This window comes from Sphaerodactylus townsendi, linkage group LG03, assembly GCF_021028975.2.
Source record: "Sphaerodactylus townsendi isolate TG3544 linkage group LG03, MPM_Stown_v2.3, whole genome shotgun sequence".
In the NCBI taxonomy this organism is placed as follows: domain Eukaryota; kingdom Metazoa; phylum Chordata; class Lepidosauria; order Squamata; family Sphaerodactylidae; genus Sphaerodactylus; species Sphaerodactylus townsendi.
The window spans coordinates 133356278-133382974 of NC_059427.1; the positions used below are offsets into that span (position 1 = coordinate 133356278).

Here is a 26697-nt window from a genome sequence, read left to right on the forward strand (position 1 = left end):
AATGGTTAGCTTTTTATATATATAGATTGTGATTTACCATAATGCTTGGCCACTTAAAAGCTCTGTATTCTTGTATGTGAGAATGTTATGCTAATCTGTGTCTCTAATCCTGGATTAATTAATGTGAAATATTTGCAGAATATACAGTAGGGATTGCGAATTCTAGTTCACAATGGATGATGTTCTGGTTTATTTTAAACAGAAGAAGAGTTTGGATTTATACCCCCCCCCCCTCTTTCTCTCCTGCAGGAGACTCAAAGGGGCTTACAATCTCCTTGCCCTTCCCCCCTCACAACAAACACCCTGTGAGGTGGGTGGGGCTGAAAGCTGTGACTAGCCCAAGGTCACCCAGGAATAAAAAGGGAGTGTTAATGACTGATTTTAGGTATTTATGGGGCTAAAGGATTACCAAGCATTTTGTATAAGTGAAAGGTTAAAGGTACTAACTACTAATGCTTACTCAATTTTTTAAAAAGTCATGACCTGTATATCCTGGCAGTAGCCTTGATATCTAGCTCTTGAATATGACTATGCAGTAGGAATGGTCCATCGGATCCATGTTTTAATGAATTTGTGTCTTAATCTAAAGTGCAAATTATTTTGAGTATTGAATGTATTAGCCCTTCAGAATATAGTTAACAAACAGTGGTGATGGTGAATCTTCCACCAAACTGTAGTGACCACTCATGATTTCACAGTTGGCATAAAGTCCTGTTGTTTCCTATGTGGCTGTTCCCTGTTGGGCTGTTTTAAAAACACGTTTTAGAAATATGGTAAAGTTCCTTGTTTAAGCAAAGTATCCTTCTTTTGATTTCCAGAAACAAAATTAAGTATTTGAAAGTATTAAGTATTTGACAGGCAGTCAATTAGAGGAGAAGTAGTTGTTTCTGTTGGCAGTAGACGATAGGACTTGCTATAATGAGTTTAAATTATGGACAGAAAGATACCAGCTGGAAATTAGGAACTTTTTTTTATAGTAAGAGTTTTTTACATTAACAAAGAAATTATTAATGCCCCGCCCCCGGAATGCCCGGCCAAGCCCCTGTCGTGCCCCGCCCAGTCCCATTGGTGCTACGCCACTGTTTGAATCCCACCACCATGGGAACCTGTCACTAAAATTTTTGGATCCCACCACTGCCCCCAGCCACACCGGCGCAGCATCCTGTGCTGATGGTGCTAAGACATGGTGGCTACTTCTGGGCATATCTTCCCCTTCTGCCAGTGCATTTGCCCCTTGCACCAGTGGAGTGTGGGTAGCCGTGCCGGTGCAAGGCTGCACAGGCTCCAGTGGTGAGTCCCCCCTCTTGATTGGGCTCTTAAATATATTAATTTCCCTACATATTTCTGTTCCCCCCTTTCATCTCTCCAACAACCAGCCTCATTATTCTATATTTTCAGGAACATGCTCAGACATCAGAAGGTCCTTTTTATTTTTATTTTCTTTCACTTTTGGTTATTTTATAATGTGACATTTTTTGAATCTCTCGGGAGCCCCTTAAATATGGAGAAATCCCACCTTTGTCTGTAGTGGCCTGGCATTTGTTGTTTTTGTGTCTGGCATAAGCCACCAACTTTACTATCAGCTATATTAACACAAGACTGAGGTCTCTTATCAGACTACTTTAAATTCTAAGAAAAAAAAAGCTTTCTCCAGCTCCTCATTGGAAAGGCTAAAACAAGTTGTATGAGAGATCACCTAGCTCTCTGAAGCCACAGTCTCTTTAGGAACTAACATATAGCGTGCCATAGGTTATGCAAACAGTTCTTCCTTTGAAAATGTACAACCTGCATTTCCTTTTAAAAGTGCTTAAACAATGATGAAGTTTGAAAGTCAATGTTATTGACTCTATTGCAACACTAAAGACCATTTGATCACATTATGAAGTTAGGGTCACCAACCTCCAGGTGAAGAGCACCCAGAATTCCAACCGACCTCCAGATTGCAGAGATCATTTCCACTGGAGAAGATGGCTGCTTTGGAGGGTGGACCTTACAGTAAGTACACCCTGGTGAGGCCTCACCCCTCCCCAAACCCCACCCTCTCCAGGGTCCATGACATTTCCAAGCATTTCTCAACCAGTTTCGGCTAACTAGTCATTGGTTTGACTTCAAGTTGGAGATTTACTGGGAAAGATAAATGAAAGACATGTGCACATGTACACTGTATCTTGACAATGTCAGTTAGACAAGGAAAAAACATTCAAGACTTATGAAAACTGCAGTTTTCTGATCGATTTTTTTTGCCTTAAAAATAATCTTTTCACTGGTGAATAAGCAGTTTCATTCTCCAATTCTTACCGTACTTATTGAATGGAATGTGTGGAATGTAATATAATTTTCCCCCAGGCAGTTTTTTTTCTGCTTTAAATTACAATTGTTTCCCATTCCTTACATTATTAAGAATAACAGGTAGTTCAAGAATGTAAGGAAGGCATATGGTTCTGTTACCTAGCATTCATAATGACTAGAACCCTAGGCAGGACTTCTTCAGGGTCCAGTTCAAAAAACTGATAATCACCTTCAAAGCCATTCATAAGCCTGGGACCTTCATCCCTATCAGACTGTGAGCCCTCAGTAAATCTCCCTGCACTTCACTCCTCAGACAGCCTCCTGGTAATACCTGGACCTAGGATGGATTGTTTGGCAACAGTCCGATCATGGGCATTATATGCAGTAGGGGCATCGCCTTGGACATTGCCTATCACAATAAGTGTGGTGATGGGGGTCTTCACTTGTCCCACGCAGAAGGCATGCAAGACTGTTCTATTTCAGAGGACATTTTATAGAGGGTAATCTGCTTTAAAAAGGGCTTGGACAGATTTATGGAGGAGAAGTCGATCTATGGCTACCAATCTTGATCCTCCTTGATCTCTGATTGCAAATGCCTTAGCAGACCAGGTGCTCAGCAGCAGCAGCAGCAGAAGACCATTGCTTTCACCTCCTGCACGTGAGCTCCCAAAGGCACCTGGTGGGCCACTGCGAGTATCAGAGTGCTGGACTAGATGGACTCTGGTCTGATCCAGCAGGCTAGTTCTTATGTTCTTATGTTCTTATGCTTTAGCTGTATTAAGACACTGTACTGACTTATAATTCTCTATTCAAGTTCTGAATACAATATTTTAATTGTGAATTGGTTTTAACTTAGGCCTCTTCTGCACAGCAAAGTACAGTGGGTTGCAGTTGGCATAAAGCAACTTCTGCACAGCAAAGTACAGCGGGTTGCAGTCGGCATAAAGCAACCCGCTGTCTGGTCGGCATGTTCACATGCCTCCGTGCAGGCAGCTAATGGAGCCCACAGAAGCAATGTGGGTTGCCGTTGCACCTTTGCATGGACCTTTGCTTTTTAAAAAAACTCACCTTCCTCCGCTGTGTAGTTGCGCGGGCAGGCAGGCAGGCAGGCAGGCAAGGACACCTGCAGCCAGGCTTATGCCTCCGTGTCCCCCCAAAATGGTTTTTATACCGTTATTAGCCTGCGTTTATTGGCCTGTGCGGAAGGGGCCTTAGTGGACACCTGTGATGTCTCTCCTGCAACCTATGCTGTTTTGTTGGCTGAATTTTTATTGACGAGACAAGGTATAAATATTTTAAATAAATAAATAAATGCTTGCAGCTGTCTCACCTTTGGCCTAAAATTAGGGTGGTTCTAACCACTTTCAGTTTTTACTATCAACTGTCCCTGAGCCTGACTTGCTTTCCCTGCAACCACATAGCAGCTACATATAATGTCATTTTAAAAGTTTGTGGGGCCCAATCCTGGTCTGAATCATGATGTGGGGGAGGAGGACAGCTTTTTGTCTCCCTCCCCTCTTTCCTGAACTGAAATGACCTTGGGGAGGAGTTTGTCACAGTTTGGGACTCATGTGTAACCTGCAAGATGAAAAACATTTTGTATAGTTTGGCCCACTCTCCAAAGCTGGCATTTCCTCCAGGGGGGTCTGATTTCTGTAGTCTGAAAATAATTAAAATTTCAGGAGAACCCCGGGCTCCACTTGGATGTTGGTAACCCTATGTGACATTTAAGTTACGTTTAGGGATGCTAATACACTTGATAAGCTTTCTGGCTCTATCGAACTCTCCCCATTTTGAATTTGCTTCCCCTTGTAAATCAATCATTTGAAACATTATTGTCGTGTCATTTCTGCTTTTTTGGCTTGAATCATTTGGCAAATTGTGAAGATTTTCCAGTACTATTTGTGTAAACGCATTATACGTTCAAATGACATGCATTAAAATGTATAAAAGAAACAAATTGATATCAGCAGTGAAAATGGGGTAAATGGAAACCTTTCAAGTTGATAACAAAAGAAACAAAAGAAGTCATACTTGTTTATCTGTAGTTAAGCTCCTTTAAAAAAACCCAAATGATGTCTCTGTTTCTGATAGCTATTTAAATATACTTGATTCAATTTCACTTACGGAGGAGGTACTCAGAACTATCATGATCGTAGTCATTGTCTTCAGGGAAGTGGTTGATTCGAAAACAGTGTCCTTTATATATTCCTGGAAAGAAATAAAACAAGGAAACAGATGAGAACATGCTCAGAGGAAGCCTGCTTGATGATCTTCAGGTGACTAACGTGAAGCAAGCATTTCTTAGTTTACAATCCTCAGACAACCCCCCCCCCCCCAACAAACCAGGTGGGCCAAGCCTGCACAAAATGTGTTCTGTTCACTGAGGATACTGCGTGTGTCTATTAGACATGCTGAATTAGTGTTATTCTTGCTAAGAAACTCAGGAATGAACAAGTTCCATTAAAAAAAATCAATATGATTCCATCGGCAATGGACCACTTAGTGGTCTCCTTTGTGGGATCAAAGGCACAGATCTGTAATGTTTTTCTTTTTGTGGCCTGTGAATATACCTCTCTCACACACAGAAAGTTCATTCTAAATATTTTTCTGTGCTATATGTAACACTAAATCCAGTGTTTAGATTACAGGAAGAACAGAGTTGGAATGGCGTGTATAGGGACAACTGGAGAATTTCAGGGGCCTTGTGGAAATGGTGAAAAGTTCTGATATATTTCAAGGGTATTTTTTTTCACGTGACCTACCTCAAAACCTTGCATATCAAAAGATGCGATGTTACAGTGAATAGCATTCAGCTGCACAGGGAAGTAAAGACAATCGAAAGTAAGGATGGTCAACATTTCTATTCCCAGTGAGTCATTTCATTTTCCCAGTAATAGCCCAGGGCAGGGGTTGTATTTTGATATATAAATCAATTCAGATAAGAAAGCATCTTTCAAGATGCAATTGAAAGAATGAAACTCTATTTCCTCATGTTCATCCCTTTACTGCAAGCTATGACAATGCAGATATATTTCATTCAAGGTGTGATACTTATTTTATGAGTGTTTGGTATTTCTAGTTCCAGAATGAAGACAGTGGCATGAAATGTATCAAAATAAATATTGTATTAGAAGGAATTTAAAGGCGTACAGTCAGTTCGGATCTCTGGATTTATTTTATTGCTGTGGTTACACTAATAGTTACAATAAACTCCTAATCCAGGGGATTTCCAGATTCCTCCATGGGTCTTGACGAACTCTGTGTGATTGGCAAATGGTTTTAGTTGCGTTGGCATTCCATGAATTTCAGACATGATATGCAAATTACTGCTATTCCCGGTAAATAGCACTTACTGTATGTGCAAAATGATTCACAATGAACTGCCTCCAAATGTATAAAAATTAAGCATAAATGAGAAGATCTGACTGATAGGATCCCCATCCTGCATCTCCCTGTTGGCTTCGAACAGTCTTTTGGTAAAGTGGTTCTCTAAGTGTTCAAATTGCTTCTTTGTTACCTCACAGACACAGAGGCCGTTTCCACACGGCCACACTGGGGGTTGGGTCGGCGTACATGACGCCGACCCAACCCCCCCGGGACCATTCACACGAACGGTCCCAGTATCGAAAGGGAAAACAGCGCCGCAGAGCACTGTCGCCCGATCGACCTACCTTCTCTGCAACTGTCCAGCGTGTCACCGAGGCCAGGGGACGTGCCCCCCCCTGCCCTGCGCGACTGCTCCGGAGTTGCAGGGCAGGGGGCGTGTCCCCAGGCCTCGGTGACGCGCCGGACGGTTGCAGAGAAGGTAGGTCGATCGGGCAAGGGGGGGGAGAGATGGTGCATTCCAGCCATTGCCGTTCGCATGGCTGGAAGCCGCCATTTTCCAAAAACCTTGCTCGGGGAGCGAGGTGGGAAAATGGCGGCTTCGCGCTGCTGGGGAGGAGTGAGGGCGGTGTGGCTGCGAAGTGTTTTTGCCATTCCCTGGGCGCTGTATTTGGCCCATGCGGAAAGGGCCAGAGTGTACTATAGGGGGATGTGGTGACAAGACCATTCAGTCACTATTTGCATTAGCGTAATTAACATAAATCTGAACCTACCACCTGCATAAGCATCATGTAAAATATCCTAGTTCTGTACATTGTTTCTCCCTAGCTACTTTTATCAATTATAATTAATTTTAAGTGGTTTAATTTTTTTCTTTTAAATAATTCTTGAAAAACTTGTTAGGCAAAACAGTTGTCTTAGCTTCTGCAGCAGTGAAACGCAAGGAGAGTATCACAGCAGCAAGGCAAAAAACAGCAACGCCAAAAGAAGAATTCCAGTATGCTGAACAAAATCCAGTTGGTTAATTAGATCTAATCAAATCATTCACAAGATATTGAAATCCCAGTGGGTTTTGAGGGGATGCCTCTTCAAGGGAGAAAAAGGTAAGGGCAGTTCAAATGCCAAGACATAAATGTCACCTTACTTTTAACCCTGTGGAAAAAGTATCTGAACCTCTGGCCTTTATGGATAAATAAACTGGGCCCAATTTTTCAGCAATCAGCAATCTTTATTACTTTCAGTAGCAGAAATAACTGCTGTTTTCCAAAGTTGGGCCAAAAAGATTTTGGTTGCAAATAAAATGTTTAAAATGAGTAGTCTACTCGTATATTTGAAACTGCCAACCAAATAATTCTGCCAGTGGATCCAGCCTCATATTCATACTGTATGACAGACAGCTGATTAAATCAGAAGTCACTATTAATGAAGAAGCTGATGAAATAAGCCCTGTTCCTTAAATTAACCAACAAAGTTTTCCAGGGTGAGACTCTCTATAAACTGAATTGGGAATCTGACCATAATAATAAACAAAGATTTACTGGCATGTATTGAAGCCAATTTGGATTCCATGTCTGAGATATTAATCTGATTCCTCACAAGTGATGCAATTGTCTACTTTAAGATTCATATATTTAGAAATACAAAGTTAGATCCTGTGATCTATGGGCACAAGGGCTGTGAGATGCTCCCCAACTCACCCTTTCCCTCACAAATCCATTTCAATTCCTGGAACTGAGGGACTTGCACATACTAACATTTGTGTGTACAGAGCTTGGCTTTTTCACCCCTCATTCCTCCATGAGACAGGGCAGTCCTAGAGGTAGCATTGGGCATGGGCATTTTGGAATGCAGAGAAAGGGGAGGCAAGATAGTCTCTGCAGAAATGCTCTAGTGGATTCAAAGAATCAACTCTACCCCTTCTTGACTAAACAAACCAGTTATTTGGGATTAAATCCTCACTAAATAGAAGGTGCCTTTTGACCAAGTGTACTGTATTTTCTCTGTTGGAAACACCTTTGAACACAACCATCTGGGTTGAATTTAAATATCTGTATGATAGGCTCAATAGAAGGACAAGTTATTTCTATATTTAATCTATTATTTTCACATTTGGAATAATAAAATCTATATTCTGTATTCGCTATGGAACAACTGCAAGTATGCAAAGGAATTGAAACAAACAGATCCAGTTTGCACCAGACATTCTGAACTTGGCCAACACAACTAAGCTGCCTTTTAATATGAAACAATATTAGGAGAAAAACTCAGACTTCACTCTACACTTATTTTATGCACTGATTTCTGCACTTTTGCGTGGATTATTTTCCAGTCTACATGGTTAATTTCTGCCAGCTTTCCAGTTCAATTGTGCTGTGAACTTCGAGGACACTGAACACTTACAGCTGCCATTTACTGATTTGGATAATTGGTTCATCTAGCTCAGTATTGTCTAACCAGACAGCTAGTAGTTCTTCAGGGTCTCAGGCAGGATAAGGTCTTTACCAGCACCTGATTCCTGGGTTCCTTCAATGGGAGATGCCAAGGATTAAACCTAGGATCCCCTGCATGCAATTTCCCAGTTGCCTCAGCATCCTGTTACTCCCTCTAGTTCCTTTTACCGGTGCATTGTTAAGGGGAATATTCTTCTACTGTTCATTCTGAAAATAAGTTATGCAAATATATTTTTATTAATGCAGATGGAATTGAGTTGTGACAATAGGGAGGGAGATTTCTTTGGTGGAGGGTTACAAACAGCCTGTTTATAATATGTATTCTAGCACAGGATTTTATTGAATGTCCACTGCAGAAAGTCAGGTTCCAGTTCTAGTTCAGCCTTTACACCTTGTTATCTCCCACTGTGTAGCTCCAACTGCACACTTCCAGCTCATAACAGAACAGATTTCTCTGGGGTTGCTCCCCTCCTTGCTGACCTCATGCCAAGGTAGACTATTCTATCCTGTTGTTCTTTTAGGTAGTCTTTAATTTAAGTGTCTAGATTGCGTGCCAGTTCTGGTGAGATTCTGACAGAAGATGTTTAATGCTGTCATTACAACTTAAGTCATGCACCAGCTGACAGAAGCTGTCTATCGGACGTGCCACGCACAAATTGGTTATATTATGTTTTTCCTCTAGCAAGGGCTGTGACCAAGGACAGGGTTGTCAGAAGAAAAATGGAAAAGAAGGGTCACACCAGGTTGTAAAAGATGCTTTGATTTGGTCTTAAAGCTTTGGAAGCTGCTGGTTGCTAAATAAGGCATGGAATGAAACTTCCTTGTGAGAAAATACGGAGAGGGCAGATCAGTCAGACGCAGTCTGATATCCTATGAGTTGTGACACTTCTTAGTCAGGTGCCTGTCCGCATGCTCCCTGTCTATCTTAATGAGTTAGCTTTACAAAATGCAGCATTTTTACCAGAAATTTATTTGGGCACTATCTGACAATCACAGAGCCAAATGAAACTTCTAGAGAACAATGTATTGTCTTTGTTGTTTTCTCTGCTTCTATCTGTGCTATTATCCAAGCAGAAATTTAAATTTTAGCACGTTCATTCATTTGGGCAATTCAGCGACTATCTATGAGCAGAAACGGAATTTATTTTTCAGAGAGACATAAATGCTTGAATTTCTTCTCCACACTCATGCAATATAATTTGATTCAACTAACTGAGAATTCAAGACCAGAGTTTCCACGCCCACCGCAGGAAGTAAAGCAAAGCATAGCAAAGATAGACAGTTGCCGTAGGTAGCTGCAGTTGTCAGTGGTTATTGTGCTTGTTTATCTTGTCTGAGTTTGAGATTTGTACATAAATGTCACATGGTATACCACTTGCATTTTATAGCCAAACAATGACTCTGTTCTTTGAAATATACTTTTTATTTCTCAGAAAACATGCATAGAATCGGGCTGCAAGGTTGAAAGATGTCCCTTCTTTATCTCACTGTTGTCCACTAAGGTTGTTATCAAACAAACAAAAAGTTGAATGTCTGAGCTGTGCTTTCAGTGAATGACAAGTGTGTTCTAGGTAGTGTTGCACCAATTAAAGCAGTGTATTCTGACTAGCATGGGATCAATCGGTATATTACAGTGTAATATTATCAGAGTCACAACCCGGCTCAGACTCCCAGAAGTATCTCATCCTGCAGTTGTCAACTACTGCCATTCCGGAAAGCACTGTTGAGTTCTAATGAGTGTACTTAAAAAAATTAAAGTTTGCCTGCCGTTAAAATTCTTCTTTGGTAGAAGTGCTATTATTAATATTTGCGATACTGTGAACACATCCCCTTCAGAACAGTGATACAAATATCGCCTACTGAGCTGCTTCAAACATCACACTGTTTCCAGGAGCATATTCACAGCTTTATAGGAAGTATTACTGTTTTTGATCCCAGGTTTGTTGCCTAAATTACAGTGGAACTAACTGTTGTGTTGCCTGCCTCACAGAAACAGAATAGTACAATGAACATAACCAATCATCACAGTTCAAGTGGTTCCATCACTGAGGGGTAACAGATCTCTTATACAAGCAGTGGCTGGGAAATAATTCTCCTTTACACACAGTATCAGTGCCCAAGAACCTTTTATGAATAACTGTAGCTTTTTGACATCTTCTTTTGTCACTTCTATCTGATATGAGGCTTTGTGGTTTATCTTTGTTGGTGTTTGAAATCCACTGTTCTTTTTCACAAGCCAAGAAAAACAAAATTTAAACAGGTTGTTGTGGGTTTTCCAGGCTGTGTGGCTGTGATCAGGTAGAGCTTGTTACTAATGTTTCACCTGCATCTGTGGCTGGCATCTTCAGAGGTGTACCACAGAGAGAAGTCTGTTATACACTATAACAGACTTATCTCTGTGATAACACCACTGAAGACGCCAGCCACAGATGCAGGCAAAACATTAGGAGCAAGATCTACCAGACCACGACCACACAGCCCGAAAAACCCACAACAACCAGTTGAATCTGGCCGTGAAAGCCTTCGACAAAATTTAAACACTCTAGTGCAAAGTAATCTTTCTCATAATGCTGACAATACAATTGCTGCATGTTACAAATGATTACATTTTTTCCTCACCAAGTGCACAGATGCTGTACTGAACTGTTTATCTCACAACCGAGATTACAGTGTCCCTCATATTAGCTACAACATGCCTTATCACCTTTTCAACGAAAGTGTACAATTCCCAATCACTTCAGCATACCTTGTCTGTGTATTTGCATGCAACTCCCACCCCACACCCCCTTTATACAAGGAGCCAGTTGCTACTTTTGCTCCCCACACTATAACGTTGGAACATAAGAGGTAATCCCTGGTTTAGAAACTGTCCTTTTCCTTACCGTTGCGCACCAAATCAACATTATCCACAACAACTCCAGCATCTCTTTCCTGATTGCTGTCTACTGTTTTGGCCCCATCACTGTGTATATGCAAAAGTTAGAATCAACTATAACCCCTGAAGCGTATAATTTTACATTTATTTAGAGTGAACCTAATTGCCATCTTGTTGCCTGCTCATCCAGTTTGGAGAAATCCTCTTAAATCTCTCCACATTTCTTTCGGTCTTTCACCATCCCAAATAATTTAGCATCATTTGCAAAACTGGCCACTCTACTACCCACTTTAGCTTGAGATAATTTATGAACAAATTGAATAGCACCAGTCATAATACAGCTACTTTTCTCTGTTGTAAGAACTGTTCCTTTACTTATCTGCTTCCTTTTATATAATAATCATAGCACAGAGGCTGTAACATATTTTTACACTTCTCTGATCATATAGTACAGATATTTTCATAAACCGATTTAGAAACATTGAAAATGGCTATTACAAGAAGCTACATTTTAGCAAATCAGATACAACTTCTGACAAAAGCAAAAATAATGGCAGACTTCATGAGTGGATTGAGTATGATTAAATTAAATCGAAATCTCTAACCCATTTTATCTTCTATCTTTCATTGTTCATGCTCTCCTACATGAATGAAAACATACACACACACACGCTCAGTCACTAGTTCATCTTCCTGACAGCTAAACAACTAATATACAAACATATTCATTTGTAAAATTCAGAACCTTCAATAATAAATATTGCAAAGTATCATTTTGTAGGTTAAAATTATAAGTAGGTTTACCTTAACTACTGGGTAGCTGCCAACCACTTAGTAATTCTTCTAACAACATAATGATTGCTGGGAAAGACAGTGTGTTGTTGGCTGTCATCAGATAGATGAGCTGCAGTCTTTTGCAATTTCCTCCACTGTAATTAAACCAATTATAGGTTGCACGATATGCCTGCATACTATTGAGATTTCTTTGTATATGAAAAGCACCCATCTAGCATTGGTTCATCCTATGATTTATAAGTTAAGCGAGTGTGACCTGCCATATTAACTGACCTTTTCTAACATGTTTGCCTGGGTTTAAAGTGATGTCAATTTGCAGCTGATCTGTGGTGACCTTTTATGGGGTTTTCAAAGGAAGAGGCTAACAGAGGTCATTTGCCACTGCCTTCCTCTGCATAGCAGCCTTAGCTGTCCTTAGTGGTCTCCCATCCAAATACTAACCAGGGCCGACCCTGCTCAGCTTCTGAGATCTGACAAGCTCAGGCTAGCCTGGGCCATCCAGGTCAGGGCAGGATTTTCATGTGATCTACTTCATTTTTTAAAGCTCATCCCATGCAATGTCGAAATGGGTCAATGTGTCCTTTTTTTCCCCTTTCAAAACCTTCTTTATATATCTTGGAACTTTTAATGTTCAATTTGTGGTTTCTAAACAGGACCAACCATTTCATATTTATTCAGGTGTTAATGGATTGGGCGAATATTCACTGCAAACACCACAAATAAATGTTACCTCTTGCACTACACCTGTTGATCTACTGCATCTCTGCAAATGAGTGAATTTGATCTTACGAAATGTGAAGACATCTCTTCCTACGGAACTGCCTTCATCCTGCTTCTATCAGTGGAGCTATGCTAGGGAAACAGGGACAAAGTAGCAATTTGCCCCTTCCATTCCACAAGCTGTTTACTGACCTATATGGCTATTAGTCCATGTCTGTTCAACTTCCCCAGGGTCAGAAGGAACTCAGGGTGGAGGTAGAGGCACAACAGAAATATATGAGCCTTTTGTTGATGGATTGCTGAATCTAGACCCCTGAAATGAAGGCCGCTTCCGCACGGCCACGCTGGGGGTTGGGTCGGTGTACATGATGCCGACCCAACCCCCCCCCCCGGACCTTTCGCACGAACGACAGGGAAGACGGCACCACAGAGCACCGTTGCCCAATCGACGTATCTTCCCTGCGACCGTCCGGTGCGTCGGCGAGGCCAGGGGACATGCCCCCTGCCCTGCGCAACTGCTCCGGAGTCGCAGGGCAGGGTGTGTGTGTCCCCCAGGCCTCGGCGATGCGCTGGATGGTCGCAGGGAAGGTAAGTCTATCAGGAAAGGGGGGAGGGATGGCGCCTTCCACGGCAGCGGCTGGAAGCCACCATTTCCCAAAAACCTTGCTCAGGGAGTGAGGTGGGAAAATGGCAACTTCGCACCGCTGGGGAGGAGTGAGGGTGGCATGGCTGCGAAGCAGCTGCGCCCCCATGCAAACAACTCCCTAGGGACAACGTTTTTGCTGTCCCTAGGGCGCTGTATACGGCCCGTGCGGAAAGGGCCGAAGTTTCCCAGTTCTTTCATACTGTTGCAGTCCCCCACTTCCCCCCAAGCACCATTTCCCCTGCTTCAGTCCACCATAGTTTATTCCCACCCCACACCGCTGGAAGATTTTTTTCAGTTTTATAAAATCAGTAACTGACAGATTATAATAGCATTATAATGCTATAGAGACATGTCAATTACTGCTTTAAAAATCTCTTTAGCGACAGGGAGGGAATGGTGGCTACATGGAATGTAGTGAGGAAACCCACCACAGGGAAGCCTTGTTGTGACTGCACTTAATTAACAGCTACATTGCCTCTGCAAAAACCTCAGATAATTGATACTGTGTAGAAGACCCCATCATGTGGCATCATATGAAACAAAATGCATTTCAGCAATTCTGCTGGCAGCTATAGAGAGCCAAGGCTCAAAATCTCCTTTCTGTCTTCTTCTCAAGGAGAAGACAGCTGTCACACGCCCTTGTAGCAGCACAGTGTCATGCTGTTATTCTTCTAGAGAGAACAAGGAAATCCCTGTCCCAGCACAACTCCCTGTCATCTCTGGCAAAAACAGTGAGGTACTGCACTGCCATGAAGGTAAGTGAGCAGCTGTGGTGGCAGATCTCTGCTCAAAGCTGAAGAGAGGGGAGAAAGAGGGATCTCAAGACTTGGCTGGAGTCTGCTACTTTGAGGACCAGTGGCTGCTACAATCACTGGGATGCCTCTTTCCATGCACACACTGAGTAGGGGCTTAATAACTGGATTATAGAAATGTCTTTAGTGAAATCTGGCATTAGCAGCTGACTTTTCCAAGACCTTAAGAGCACCCTTGAATGATCTGTCTATGTTTCTATCTCATTCTATTAAATCCCAGATATACTAGTTCTAAACTAGTTTTTACCGCTTCCACACTGGCAAAATATGACGCCGCCGCGAACGGAAAAAAAGAAGCTGGCCAGAGCTTAGAGCTGCCGCCGCAGCGGGCGCAGTCGCTACTGCCGCTTAAAACGCTAAACCGGCGCGAAGACGGTGTATTCAGAAAACGCTGAAAACCACTCTTCCCCATGTGACGCATCGTGACGCCAAGACTGCTTAACAGCCGCCACCGGAGCTGCTCGCCACAAATACGGCTCAAATGGCTGGCGCAGGCTAACGTCACAGACGCCTCAAGAGCGCCTGCAATCGCCACATTTCTAAGGGATGCGACTACAGTCTGTCTGTGTGAACGCTTTTTTTGGGATGCGTCGCAATTTGCGACGTCATCGCGTCGCTGCTTTTGGCCGTGCGGAAACGGCCCTTCAGTAGAAGCGAAATGAGAATTCAACACATTTCCTGACCTACTTTGTACAGTCATTTCTAATTCTGATAACCCCATTCTGAGTCCTTTTTTTAAAATCCGCCAAGTCTATTATATTGGCTTCAAGAATTCGTAGTTGGAAGAAAGGAAGGTTTGGAAGGAAGCCTCCTCTTTGGATCTCTTACCTTCAACTCTGGATTGCCTTTGTGAGGTTTTTCTACTGTATAGTCTCACTGAAAGAAGCCAATCTCTTTGCTTGGCTTCACATCTTTTTTCTTTTTTAAACATACACTTCAAAAACTCTTTTATGCTTCACTTTGACCTTGTCCACATTGGCTGCATTGCAGCCTAATCACATTCACAATGCACCACATATGCAAGTGTATGTCATTTTTATGTGGCTACCAAAACTGTAAACTGGCCGATGGAGAAATCTCTTCTGCATGTTTAGCGATCTCCATTTCTAGCATGCCATGATATGGGACCTTCTGCACTGGGCTACTTTTTTTTTCTTCTCATCAACTAATTTGGCTTTTGTCAGGATCTGAGAGATGATTCACTTTGTGGCTTTAGTAGACACAATCACAGGGACAGCTGATTATAAAATGTTAGCAGTTTTGGTCAACAGAATTTACCATACGTCCATAATAGATTAGCAATTAGCAATTAATTGTGTACTAGAAATAAAGCCCATTGTGCTGAACAATGCAATGGACTCCAGACAGCCTCTGGTGGAGGGCGCAGAAGAGGCAGAATCTGTTATCTGGAACCTGTTACTTTTAAGGAATTATTTGATTTAACTTGTATCGCTAATAATATTTCTGTTTATCTGACAGGTCTATTTTCCCATCTAAATTACCAAGAAGACTGTAAACATGCACATAAAATGGCTTCAACTAAGTTTGTCAGTGTTGTATGTTATTTACTTCCCCATAAATTGTAAACATGTTTCACAGATATGCAGACTGCACCTGGAGGTTGGGAAGCCTGGCACTGAATGTTTTGTGGTTTTTGTTGAAGGGAGTAGAAACATGCTACACAGCCAGGTTTGGAGGGGGAAGGAGAATGAACTGGTTTTCCCTAAGTAATTGTTGGAAATTTGGGGAATAAGGTTGTCATAGGTCAGACCCTGAAATGACTCTGTCTAAATTGTAAAGAGATTGGCAAGCTGTAAGGTTTTTTTTCTAAATGAATAAATAACTACATTTTTGCAAAACAATGTGGCCGAGAACCATCAAGCAACAGTAGATTTGTGGAAGAGAAAGTTCTCACCGGGGGACTTGCCTGGGATTTTAGGAGTTTGCTGTTTGGGAGGCATGGGCTTCCACAGGTAGTACCATGATGAGTCAGGGAGATCTCGTTCCCACCTGGAGGTTGGTAAACTATTGAGGTAAGGGGTTTTTTTAAATGAAGAAAATCTCCATCTTTGCCCAAGAATTTGGCCAAGTATAACCAAGCTATAATGTATGTCAGGTCTTCAGATCCAACCTGGAGGTTGGCAACCTGTTGATGTAAGGGGTTTTGTTGTTGTTGCAAATGAACAACCAAACCACATGAAGAAACCACTGCATCTTTGGGGAAGAACAGGAGGCATTTCCTCCAGGGGAGCTTGTTTCTATATTGTGGAGATCTTTGGCCAAGAATAGCAGCCATCAAGGGGAGCTGGTTTCTCTGGTGTGATCAGTTGTAATATCAGAACACCACCAGGCCCCACCTGGAGGCTGGCAACTTGGTGTTGTAACAGGTTTTGTTTGTTTGTGGCGGGAAAAGTTCAGTAAAGTCACATGCACAAAAAAACTGCATCGTTGCCCAAGAACAGCAGGCATTTTCTCCAGGGGAGCTAGTTTCTCTGGTGTGGAGTTCATTTCTAATAACAGTTTGCCAGCCCCTCATGGAGGTTGGCAACCTGGTGTTGTCTGTGGAGATCTTTGCCCAAGAACAGCAGCCATGAAGCCACAACAGGATCTGTGGAGGGTAAAGGTCTTACCTAGGTGTAAGGTTATGGGGAGCATTGTGAGGACTCCGGTGGTGTTGGGGAGTGTAGGGCTGCATAGAGAAGCGACGGGGAGCGTTTGGAGGCAGGGGATGGCAACAGTGAGGTTTTCAGGAGTCAGGCCACGTCGGGAGCATTGGGAGCCGTCAAGCGGTGACAGGGACCATGGAGAGGTGTTGGGCTGCACTGGTAAGGTTTTCAGCCATCAGGCTGTGCAGGGAAAAGCGGCAAGGCAAAAAACAGCCCTGTGAGATGGCTGCCAGTCCCTTGCGGGCTGGACAGACACCCTGCAAGCCTGGTGGTGACTGGCAGACATCCCACAGGAATTGGCAGTAGCTGGCAGGCGGCCTGCAGGGCTGAAAGCCACCTGGACAGCCTGGACACGGCCAGCAGGCATCGGGTAGGTTGAGATGTGGAGATGCCCCACAGCCTCGGGAAAAGGTAGATGCTGCTCATGAGGGGGGTGGGTGGGTGGGAAAGAAAGCATGGGTAGATTACCCAATTCCCACACAGGACTCAGAGGGCTTCATTCCCAATAAGTCCTGCATGGGGATTTGTTAATGGTTCGTTGTTGTGACATTCCATTTCTTAGAGCTTTATTGTTTAGGATGTTCAAGGGTAGAATTCATCACATTAGGTCCTGGTTCATACATGTGGAAGAATAAAGTGGTCTCAAGACAGTAAAAACCTAAGATGGTAGAATGGTTTGCACCACTACAGACTGCAGATGAAAGATATATGTAAAACAAACTTAAGTGTTATAATCCATTTGGCTACTTCAGGCTCTACACCTTGATAATTAAAACATGGTTTACTGTAGAGCCCTGAAGTGGTTGAATGGATTATGGGGAGCATTATGGGGCCACAAGGAGAAAGGTTCTATCCACTCATTTTGCTTCCTATGCTAGCCTTTTCTTTACAAGTTGGTTTTAACATAGGAGAACAATCCCAAAATGAGATCTTCTGCCCGGACTATCTCAGAATGTACTGCCAAGCACTGCTTTTACAAATGAGACCTTACAGGAAGTTGATAAAAGAAGATAAACGATGCTGCTTGTTGAAGAGAGATACCTAGCGTGAACTGCTGTGTCCTATGTCATTACCATGGTTAGTAATATGTCATTACCATGGTTAGATCTAGAATGGATCTAAGTGGATTGCCTTAAGCAACAAACAAATACTTGTTTATTTAACTTACAAAATGTGTTAGTTACTTTGTTATTGAGGAATTTTCAAAGCAGTGAAAAGTTAAATAACCCTTCCCCACAAACTTCACAATAAACCTGACAACTGATAATAGCTGCACAAAGAACTAATATTATTCCACAAGCAATATCAAACCAAACAACAAAGAGGAAAGAAGGCGCAGAGAGACTGAGTAATATCTCAAACATATCAATCAATCCACACAGGTTAGATAATGATTACACTCAACTGTTGATAGACAGGCATAGAAGGATAACCATAAAATGCAATCTAATCTAATGAAACATGATAAGTAGAACCAATTAGGAAAGCAGAGAGGTTTGGCAGAGTAATTAATATCTGTGACAGTTGGGATATGCTAATACGCAAGTAAGTTAGCATCTATCGGGACTGAGAAATCTCACCATGGGGGAAATAGTACTAAACTTCATGTTGACTCTGATCTTCATATTCTAATTCCTGACACTCCTTTCATTAAGGTTTCTGAAGTATAGGTAGGTAGAATATGCTATCCTCAAGCATCTCCGAATATATAGCGCCGAGACTGTTTCTTTCCACCCACACCAATGTCTTTACAGTACAAAGAATCACTACATGCCTGGCCTGGCCTTAAGCTGGAGAAGGGCCAGGACTAGTAACAGACAACTGAATACAATGCACAAGAATATATAATTGCAATGCTACAGATAAGCAAGAAGCATTTTGAATTTTTATTTTGTGTGCGTTTGAATTTAATTTGCAAAATTGTCATGTGGAACCATGAACGGTAGATAGCGTGTGCACAATTATTTCTCAGCAATAAATACCAACAAAAACCTGTTTATTTCATAGTTGTTCCTTCTTTGTTTATTCATTATTGAATGAACTTGGCTCTTTAAACATGGATGTACCATCCAAAATTGATAAACTGTGCATATTTTGTTACATAATCTTGAGTATTTTGGGCACATGATTTCAAAAAGCAATGGATGTCTTAGCCCCATTCAACATGGGGCTTACTTCCAAGGATTCGTGTTTACGGTCAAGCAGTACAGCGATTTCCTTACAAAATACACTGAATTACTTTGAGCAGATTTTGAATCAATGTTGCTATGAGCATTACAGCAGAAATAATAGCTTCTTGAGGAACATGGATCATTTGTGTTTTGTGGATGAACTGATGTTTATTCTATATGACAGTACCTAAAATATGAATGGGGTATTAAATTGCTGTGCCTTGTTCAGCAAGGGCCAAGGGCTCATAAATTCTGATGGCCACAGACAATTCATTATCATTGCGCTTTCATTCTCAGCAGATGGTCTTTCTTTGGATGCCTTTATCATTATCTCCTCTTTTAATTGATATTTCCCCCTTATGACTCACCATCTCTTTCTTTTGTTCTATAACTTGATGCGAACTGTCGTTACTGCAGGAGTTCTTTGTTAAGGAGGAATGGCACAATTTGCGGCAGGTCCTTGAATTCTCATCACTGGCAGCTTCGTTTTCTCACTTGTTGCTCTAAGAATATTGGGGGCCCATGCATGCCTCTGTTCAGTGGATGGGAGAAGGATAAGAGTACTTAGATATTCCTCTAGTGCACAACTGAATTGCTCCCCTGCTGAGCGACTAAAAAGTACCTTACTTCTGTGAAATCTACAGAGTCTGGGATTGACTAATTTGTAGAACTCAGATGTAGAAATCCTTGATCCTGACATTCAGTAATATGCATGTGCTACTTCTTCTTGCCCTACTCTGGATGGTCCAGGCTAGCCTGATCTTGTCAGATCTTGTAAGTTAAGAAGGTTGGCTCTGGTTAGTCCTTGGAGAAGAGACCACCAAGAAAGGCCAGGGCTGGGAGGCCGAGGCAGGCAATGGGAAACTACCTCTGTTCATTTCTTGTCTTAAAAACCCTACAGGGTCACCATAGGCCAGTTGTGACTTGAAGTCACTTTCCACCACCCCTCCTTCCTCCTCAAAAAGATGGACACATGTTCTGTGAGCTTATAAATGCAGAGCAGGAAGGCTGCAAAAACTTCCTTGATATCAGCTCAGAAAACATTTTCCAGGGAACTAATGGTTAATTTGAAAAAAAAATCCTTTCCAACAAATGTATATTAAAGTGCATGGCAACCCCTCCCCTCGACAAATTACCATCAAATCATAAGTAAAATCTGCTATACTCTGTTTCATATAAAGATTTTAGTTCGGTCAGTTGAGGTGCAGTGGTTGAGAAAGGTGTATGCTTCCACATTAGAATATAGTCCTGAACGAATATGAGAATTATTCATTTTTATGCACTGCCTTTGCCAAAACCATTATTGTGTGCATTATTGAACATGCTACTTTGATACAACAGCATTTATGCCAAAATGTGTTTTTACTTTCAAACTTTCAAATGGATGGGGGGAGCCCATAGGCACTAGGTCCCAGGTGGCGCATTTTACGACAAAGAAGGTCCAGCATGCTTTGTTCAATCTACTAATATTTTTATGTGAAACACAGTATAATTTATAGAATTACCTGCCACATTTAACATTGTGTTTTTTGACCTGAAGTTTTGACTTCAAAACGTTGTCCGGGAAAACTGAGAAAGTGATCAGTCTGTATTCACAGGCCTCTATGTACAACTACCAAAAACAATTTTAATTCTCAGGTCTCATTTCTGGTTACCACAGACACTGTAATCTCTCTCACACTTCCCCTGAAGCAGAAAAAGAACCCAGATCAGACAAGTGAAACAACAAACTTCACATAATGAAAGTTTGCAAGAGGGTAGGCAGCCTGTTTGATGAAGCATTCAGACGCCTTAAGTGATACCCCCCTTTTTTTTCAGGTTGTCAAACTGTGTTCCAACCCCACTGGGACAGCAGTCCTCAGATCTGGGGTTAATCACTTTGGTTTCATGTCCTCCAGACTATCATCCATTCTACCTCATTAATATGGTGATCACCCGAGATTTGATGGACTCATCTCTGTAGCCTGAATCAAGTTCCATCATTTCTTTAGGAGAAAATATGAATGAACTGACAGAAATGTCATTCCAGAAGTCCTTGTTATTTTATTTATTTAGACATTAGTATGGGGATGCTCTGTCGTGACTTTCTACCCTATGGAAGGCCTAGAACACACATACATGTCTAAGATATTTTCTCCCTTCCTTTCATGTTCTTCCTCCATAGTAAGCACCAAGTCTACTTACCATACAGCTTCCTCCAGAATACATTCAATCCATAAGGGATCATGTGACTATTGCCTGTTGTGTGGTCTAGGTGACTTGCCCACCACTGCAGCGGTTTAAGTAATAGAAGCATAGTAATATGTTCTGTCTTCGGGATGTGATAGTAGGCAGTGATCACATGCCCCTCCCCATGCTGTGGGGCTACAGTTCAATCTAGTGGCACTGCTGATGACCACAAAATTTGGTCTTATCTCTTTTGTCCAGAACCACTCTTGATTCTACCTGCTGTCATTCCTGATATGCCTTGTTATGAAATCCTTGACATACTTTGCAGATGAGTACACTATAGGACTCTCTCAGCAAAATAACAGCTTGATCTGAATGAGAAACACCTACGGGATCTAATGTAGACAGAATGCTTCAACACTGTGAAATAATACATAGAAAAAATGGGCAATATTCAAATTATTCCAAAAATAACCACTTGATAAAGAAAAAAGGAGGTAAATATAACCTATTAAACATTCCCTGTTGCATCCATTTAATAGAACAGCTCCTGTGTAGATTGAAGAATCACACTCAACAGGGTATGAGGCACAAGAGTTCCTATCTGAAAGTTCTAGAACTTTCTGCACAATGGATGCAGTCCTAAACCTGGGACTGCAAAGTGATCTTGACTGTGGTCTCCTAGACTTGGCTCTCGTAAATTTTTCTCCATACCTGTCATTTGTTGTGTCTCAGCCCTTCAGAGAATTTACAGATCTTACTTTCAACTAGCTGCCTAAGACTCAGCATTGCAACATGAACAACCCAACATTATGACTGGAAGAGGCAAGATAAACCAGCCTTCCTGGAAGAGATATGGGCTTTAAACAGGTGATGTCCTGATAACCTTATCTACTATGCCTTGAATTCTAAGAGAAGATATAAATGTGATACAAAACAGTTACAAAGTGATAAAGAAAAAGTTAAGTTCTAAACAAGTCAGGGAAAAGTTTGACATATTGATGGGATTCCCCAGAATGAGGCTTTATGAAAGAGTTGGTGCTAATCTGAAGGAAGATCAAATGCATGAGCTAGCTGACTGTAATATAATACATTTTAAAAACGCAGATGAGAAATTTAAGAACCTCTAATACAGAAGAACATTAACCATCAGAGTAAAAAGGTGATGCATACTTCTAGATTCCTCTCCAGTATGTGGCTATTCATCACCAGACACCAGTCTTTTGGAAGAGTGTTTTTTCCCCATTAAGGAAGTTAGAGGAAACTATCATGCCATAAATCATTTTAATTGAAGGGAATGCTTACAATAGGCTGCCTAGATTTATAATGCAATGACCTTGATTTGGATCCTCATTCTTTATGAATCAAGAGTGCTGTCTTCATTTTTGGACCGGGCTGTCAAGTAGTACGCTCATTTGCAGGATCTCTGGGGATTGATCATGCATATCCTGTGATGCAGAAATGACGAAACAGATGACAATGGTACGTGTGTGAAAAAGATCAAAGATCAGGATGTGAAGTGTTTGAGAAGAAGGAATTTTGTGAAATCTTGTATGTTTGTGTGAAGCATAAAAGAAATGAAAGACATGATGACCAGACTGAAAGACTCGCCAGCACTTTTTTTCTGTATACTGAGTCACCAAATTGGGCTGAACTGTCTTCCTGCATGGACTCAACAGTGTAGCTTGCAATTTTTGGACACAATGAAAGAATGCATCCCAAAAGAGATCAGTCTACATGTGACCAAAGTATTGGAACAGAACACAACATAGGCTGATCTGGTCTCCTACTCTTAAGTGACCTTCCTATGTAATTGAGAAGGGGGGAGGGGGGGTGTCAAGAATTACTTTTTTTCTACTTTTGATACACATCTGAAAACCCAGGTTTTGTGTTAATTCTGATTCTTCATTGATCTTTGACAATGGAAAAGGAAGATTTATAGAAATATTGTTCTTAATTACATTACAGTTAGTAATTATGCATGTTAAATGTGTTATTCAGGGATGTTACATTTACTTATGACAATAATGTACATTCACCAATCCATGAAATTCATTTTATACTCACAAAAGCAGCATGCAGAAGACAAGGAAGATGTGAAGATCTATCAAGAGAAAAGCTTTAGATGAAGAGGAGAAATAGCACCAATCGGTCTTCAATTTTACTTTTAGCCGGTTTCTTCTTGTGATATGCAAGTGTAGGCAGAAATGTACAAGCATACCTTTCCCCATTGTTTATGATAGTCTCGCAGTGCGCTCTCATTGCGACATGAATCACTACGTATAAGTGGATTGTCTAATTAACAGCCTGTGACTGAAGCATTTAATTCCCCATGCCTGACAGTTAAATTAAACCATTAAAGCTTACAAGTGAAATCACAGTTGACCACACATTGCCAACGTCCCACTTTAAGAATCAGCATTTATTGGAGTTCTCAGACTGAAATGTTGCTTTTTCATGCAAGCTCTGATGCTCAAAATATGAACAAAAAAAGAGTCTGTGGCCTTTTAGCTTTAATTATTCATTGGGTGAGAGTTTTCTGCAGTTTCAGACTCATGCTTTTAGGTGTTTAAATGGTCTACAGTTGCATATTAGTTTCTGAAAAGAAGTGCAACAGTACACAATTGTCTGATTTACTTACAGCAAACCTTCCAATCTTGCCTAGTGCTGATTTGAACCTCATACAAAGGGGGGGGGGGGCGGCGATCTGCTTCAGGGAGCAGCGCACCTCCGCACCAGTAGATTTGCTGTCCCTGGGGCACTTATCCTGGCAGAGGAAAGATCCTGCTGGCATGCAGTGGTTGCCACCCCCATGCCAGCATCCCAGCCCTGCAACTATGGGTGTGAGGCCAGGGGCTGCCTCCTGACCTTTGCTGGCATTATGCCGGTGGGCCATAGTCTGCACTTAAACCAGCCTTTTGGCTGACATGTCCAATGCGGCCCATTGAGGCTTTTCGGCAGTGGGCACGCATTTTGGGCACGGCCACGTGCCCGGCTTGTGGATGGGGGTGCCTGTTGCAAGTAACCTGTGACTGAAAAGGAAAGTGTCATGTACAAATCATAGCTCCTCCTTTTGCATGACTTTGCACCAGAATTATTTCAACTATGAAATGTTTTCCTTTTGATAAGAAAAGGTCACTACAGCTGATTTACTATTTAATTCGAAATAAAATTGCAACATGAGTTATGATCTTCCCTAGTATTTTCCTCACACTCCAGACAGAGCAAGATTCTGAACTGCATTAATATAAAAAAAATTATAGGTTCTTGGGGTGCCACGGGGGGCGCCATGGGGGGCAGAAAATTAGAATGTGCACCGGGCGCAGTTTGGCCCAGCTATGCCTCTGCATTGCATTCATTGGGATGTCTCTAAGATGTACTGTTATGTCATGAAGCACTCTCAATATTTTCAAACAATCTGAAATGGTGTAAGTTGTGGAATGGAATAGAATTTTGGTAATCACCTTTTTTTTGCCTTGATGCAGTGTTCTGGATCTTATTTTGTTGGCATTACCACACTGTTGCTACTGATATAAAACAGTATGAAAATGTTTGATTTTTTCAGAACTCTTAGTCAACTTACATGTTAAAAAGAAAAAGTATAAACCAAAGTGTTTGTGAAAGTTATTTTAGACCATGAGAATGAGGGCCGTTACTTTCTTCCTGTTAGAAAGTATAGCAGACTCAAATGCTGTTGTTCATGGTAGTGTGGAACAGGTGTGACCCAGGGTCCAATTGGGGGGGGGGGGGCGCTAAAGAGCTCAGATTTTCCATATAAGGAAGAAAAGGATCCATTCCTTCAGATCTGTTAGAGGCCTGTAACTGGAGCCAACCTACTTCACAGAGCTCTGATGTTATGAACTATATTTGCATATTCCAGGTATGAAAATGTTGTATTAAATGTTGCATGCCACCCCTCCCTCCCTCCCTTGCTCTCCCTCCCTCCCCTTCCCTTGCATGCCAACCCTCTCCCTCCCCCTCCGCTAGGGTGGGTGGGCCATGTCCAGATGCCGGACCCCCTCCCCCTCTCTCCCTCCCTCCCCTTCCCTTGCATGCCACCCCTCTCCCTCCCCCTCCACTAGGGTGGGTGGGCCATGTCCAGATGCAGTTTGTCAATGTGGGTGTTCCTGTCTAGAATAAGACCTCCTCGTTCCATATTTATCCTGCTTGCTGTTTTGGGGGATCAAATGGATTGGTTCCTCATGGCCAGTTTAAACAGAATCCAACTCATGTATAATAATAACAAATACTTGAATCTGAGGAACCCCATCACTGCTTTCAATCACAAAACTATCCAGATGTACCAAACTTCATATACCACACATTTTTACTGTTTGTCAATGCATTTACAAAGTATACACAGAAACAAACAGACCATGAGTGAACAGACCCACCCCCCACCAAGCTGTTCATACCACAAGCTTTGCTGACACAGTAAACAGATGGGACCCAGAGGTTTGAGGAACCAGTATCAAAAAGCACGGTGAAATTCTGAGGAGGAGTCCCAATGGAAATCGTTCCAAAATATTCCACCTAGCAGAGAAAAAAAAATCCTCAGAAATCAAAGCTCAGCAAAGCCTTACAACGCAGGAAGTCTTCCCAAGCTAAATCAAAATGACAGATTGCATGCATTATACGCTTGTGCTCAGATGGACAGACTTTGGAGCTTTGGTGGTTGAAACTGGTAACCTTTAACATTGAACTTGGGCTAGTTTTGATCAAGCAATAGTAATTATTATTCCTAATTCTCAAACTGCAATGAAAGAAAACTTTTGTTCCCCTAGGGAGTGCTTCTATTGACATGGTAATTACTCAAAGGGTTTGTATTTTGTATTACTTTTAGTTTGTATTTTGGTTTCCTGTTATAAAATGTTACTATGGGTGGTATATAAATGATTCCCTCAGATCTGTTAGAGGTCTGTAACTGGAGCCAACCTACTTCACAGAGTTCAGTTGTTATGAACTATACAGGCACTCTTGGCCTTGTGGGAAAAAGAACAATGACAGCCTCCAGTGGGTAATCAAACATCTCTCCAACACCAAATACCAGAATAGATATGTAGGATCACGTGAATCAACTTTTCAGAACATTAGATATACTCAGGATCTGTGGGATTCTTTTCTCTATTATTTTTTGAAGTTACATTCCTCCACTTTCTGGCCTTCTTTGACTTGGTTCTTTAGGAGACATCAGTGCTGATAAGGAGCAATCACTCCAAACTCAAAGCTACATTTACTACTCTGTTCCCCTTCCCTCTTGTATGCGCAATCAGCATATTTGCAGAGTGGCAAGAAAATGGAAATTTTCCAGCCATTACATGGTGACCTGAATCCATGTTAGTGATTAACTGTTCAGAGCCAGGCACCATAGCTATTCCTGATGAATTAATCCAGAATAAAAAATGCCATCATGTATGTTTACAATTGCATGTGAGAAATCATTTCTGGCATTAGGGCAGACAGGGTCTAGTTCTAGCCTCTCCAACAAATTTCAGAGACCTTTAATTCGATGGATGAACTGGTTTGGATCTTTTTTTTAACCTACGGGCTCTGCTATAACCCAGGATCAGTAACGCAAGTGTCAGCTGTTCGGCTTTTAAAAGCTGCCTTTCTGTTTTTCACCTCTCTAGTGATCTCTAGATTTTTACTTTCACCTTTTCTGGGTGCTTTCTTTTATGGGCTTTCTGTACTTCCCTTTCATGTTCTTTTTACTGTTTGTTTCTATTTTCTGTTGCTATATTGTTACATTTTTGTAAAATAAAAAGAGATTTGTCTCC

The 26697-nt window shown here is 41.7% G+C and overlaps 1 protein-coding gene across 1 annotated transcript in view; it reads right to left on the reverse strand.

Annotated features, from left to right (window-relative positions):
- CACNG4 (calcium voltage-gated channel auxiliary subunit gamma 4) overlaps positions 1 to 26697 on the reverse strand; it is a 110473-nt gene that overhangs the window by 22148 nt on the left and 61628 nt on the right. The window contains exon 2 of the mRNA XM_048490040.1: positions 4417 to 4500. Coding sequence (XP_048345997.1) covers positions 4417 to 4500 — 84 coding nt within the window. The remainder of the gene's footprint in view (positions 1 to 4416; positions 4501 to 26697) is intronic.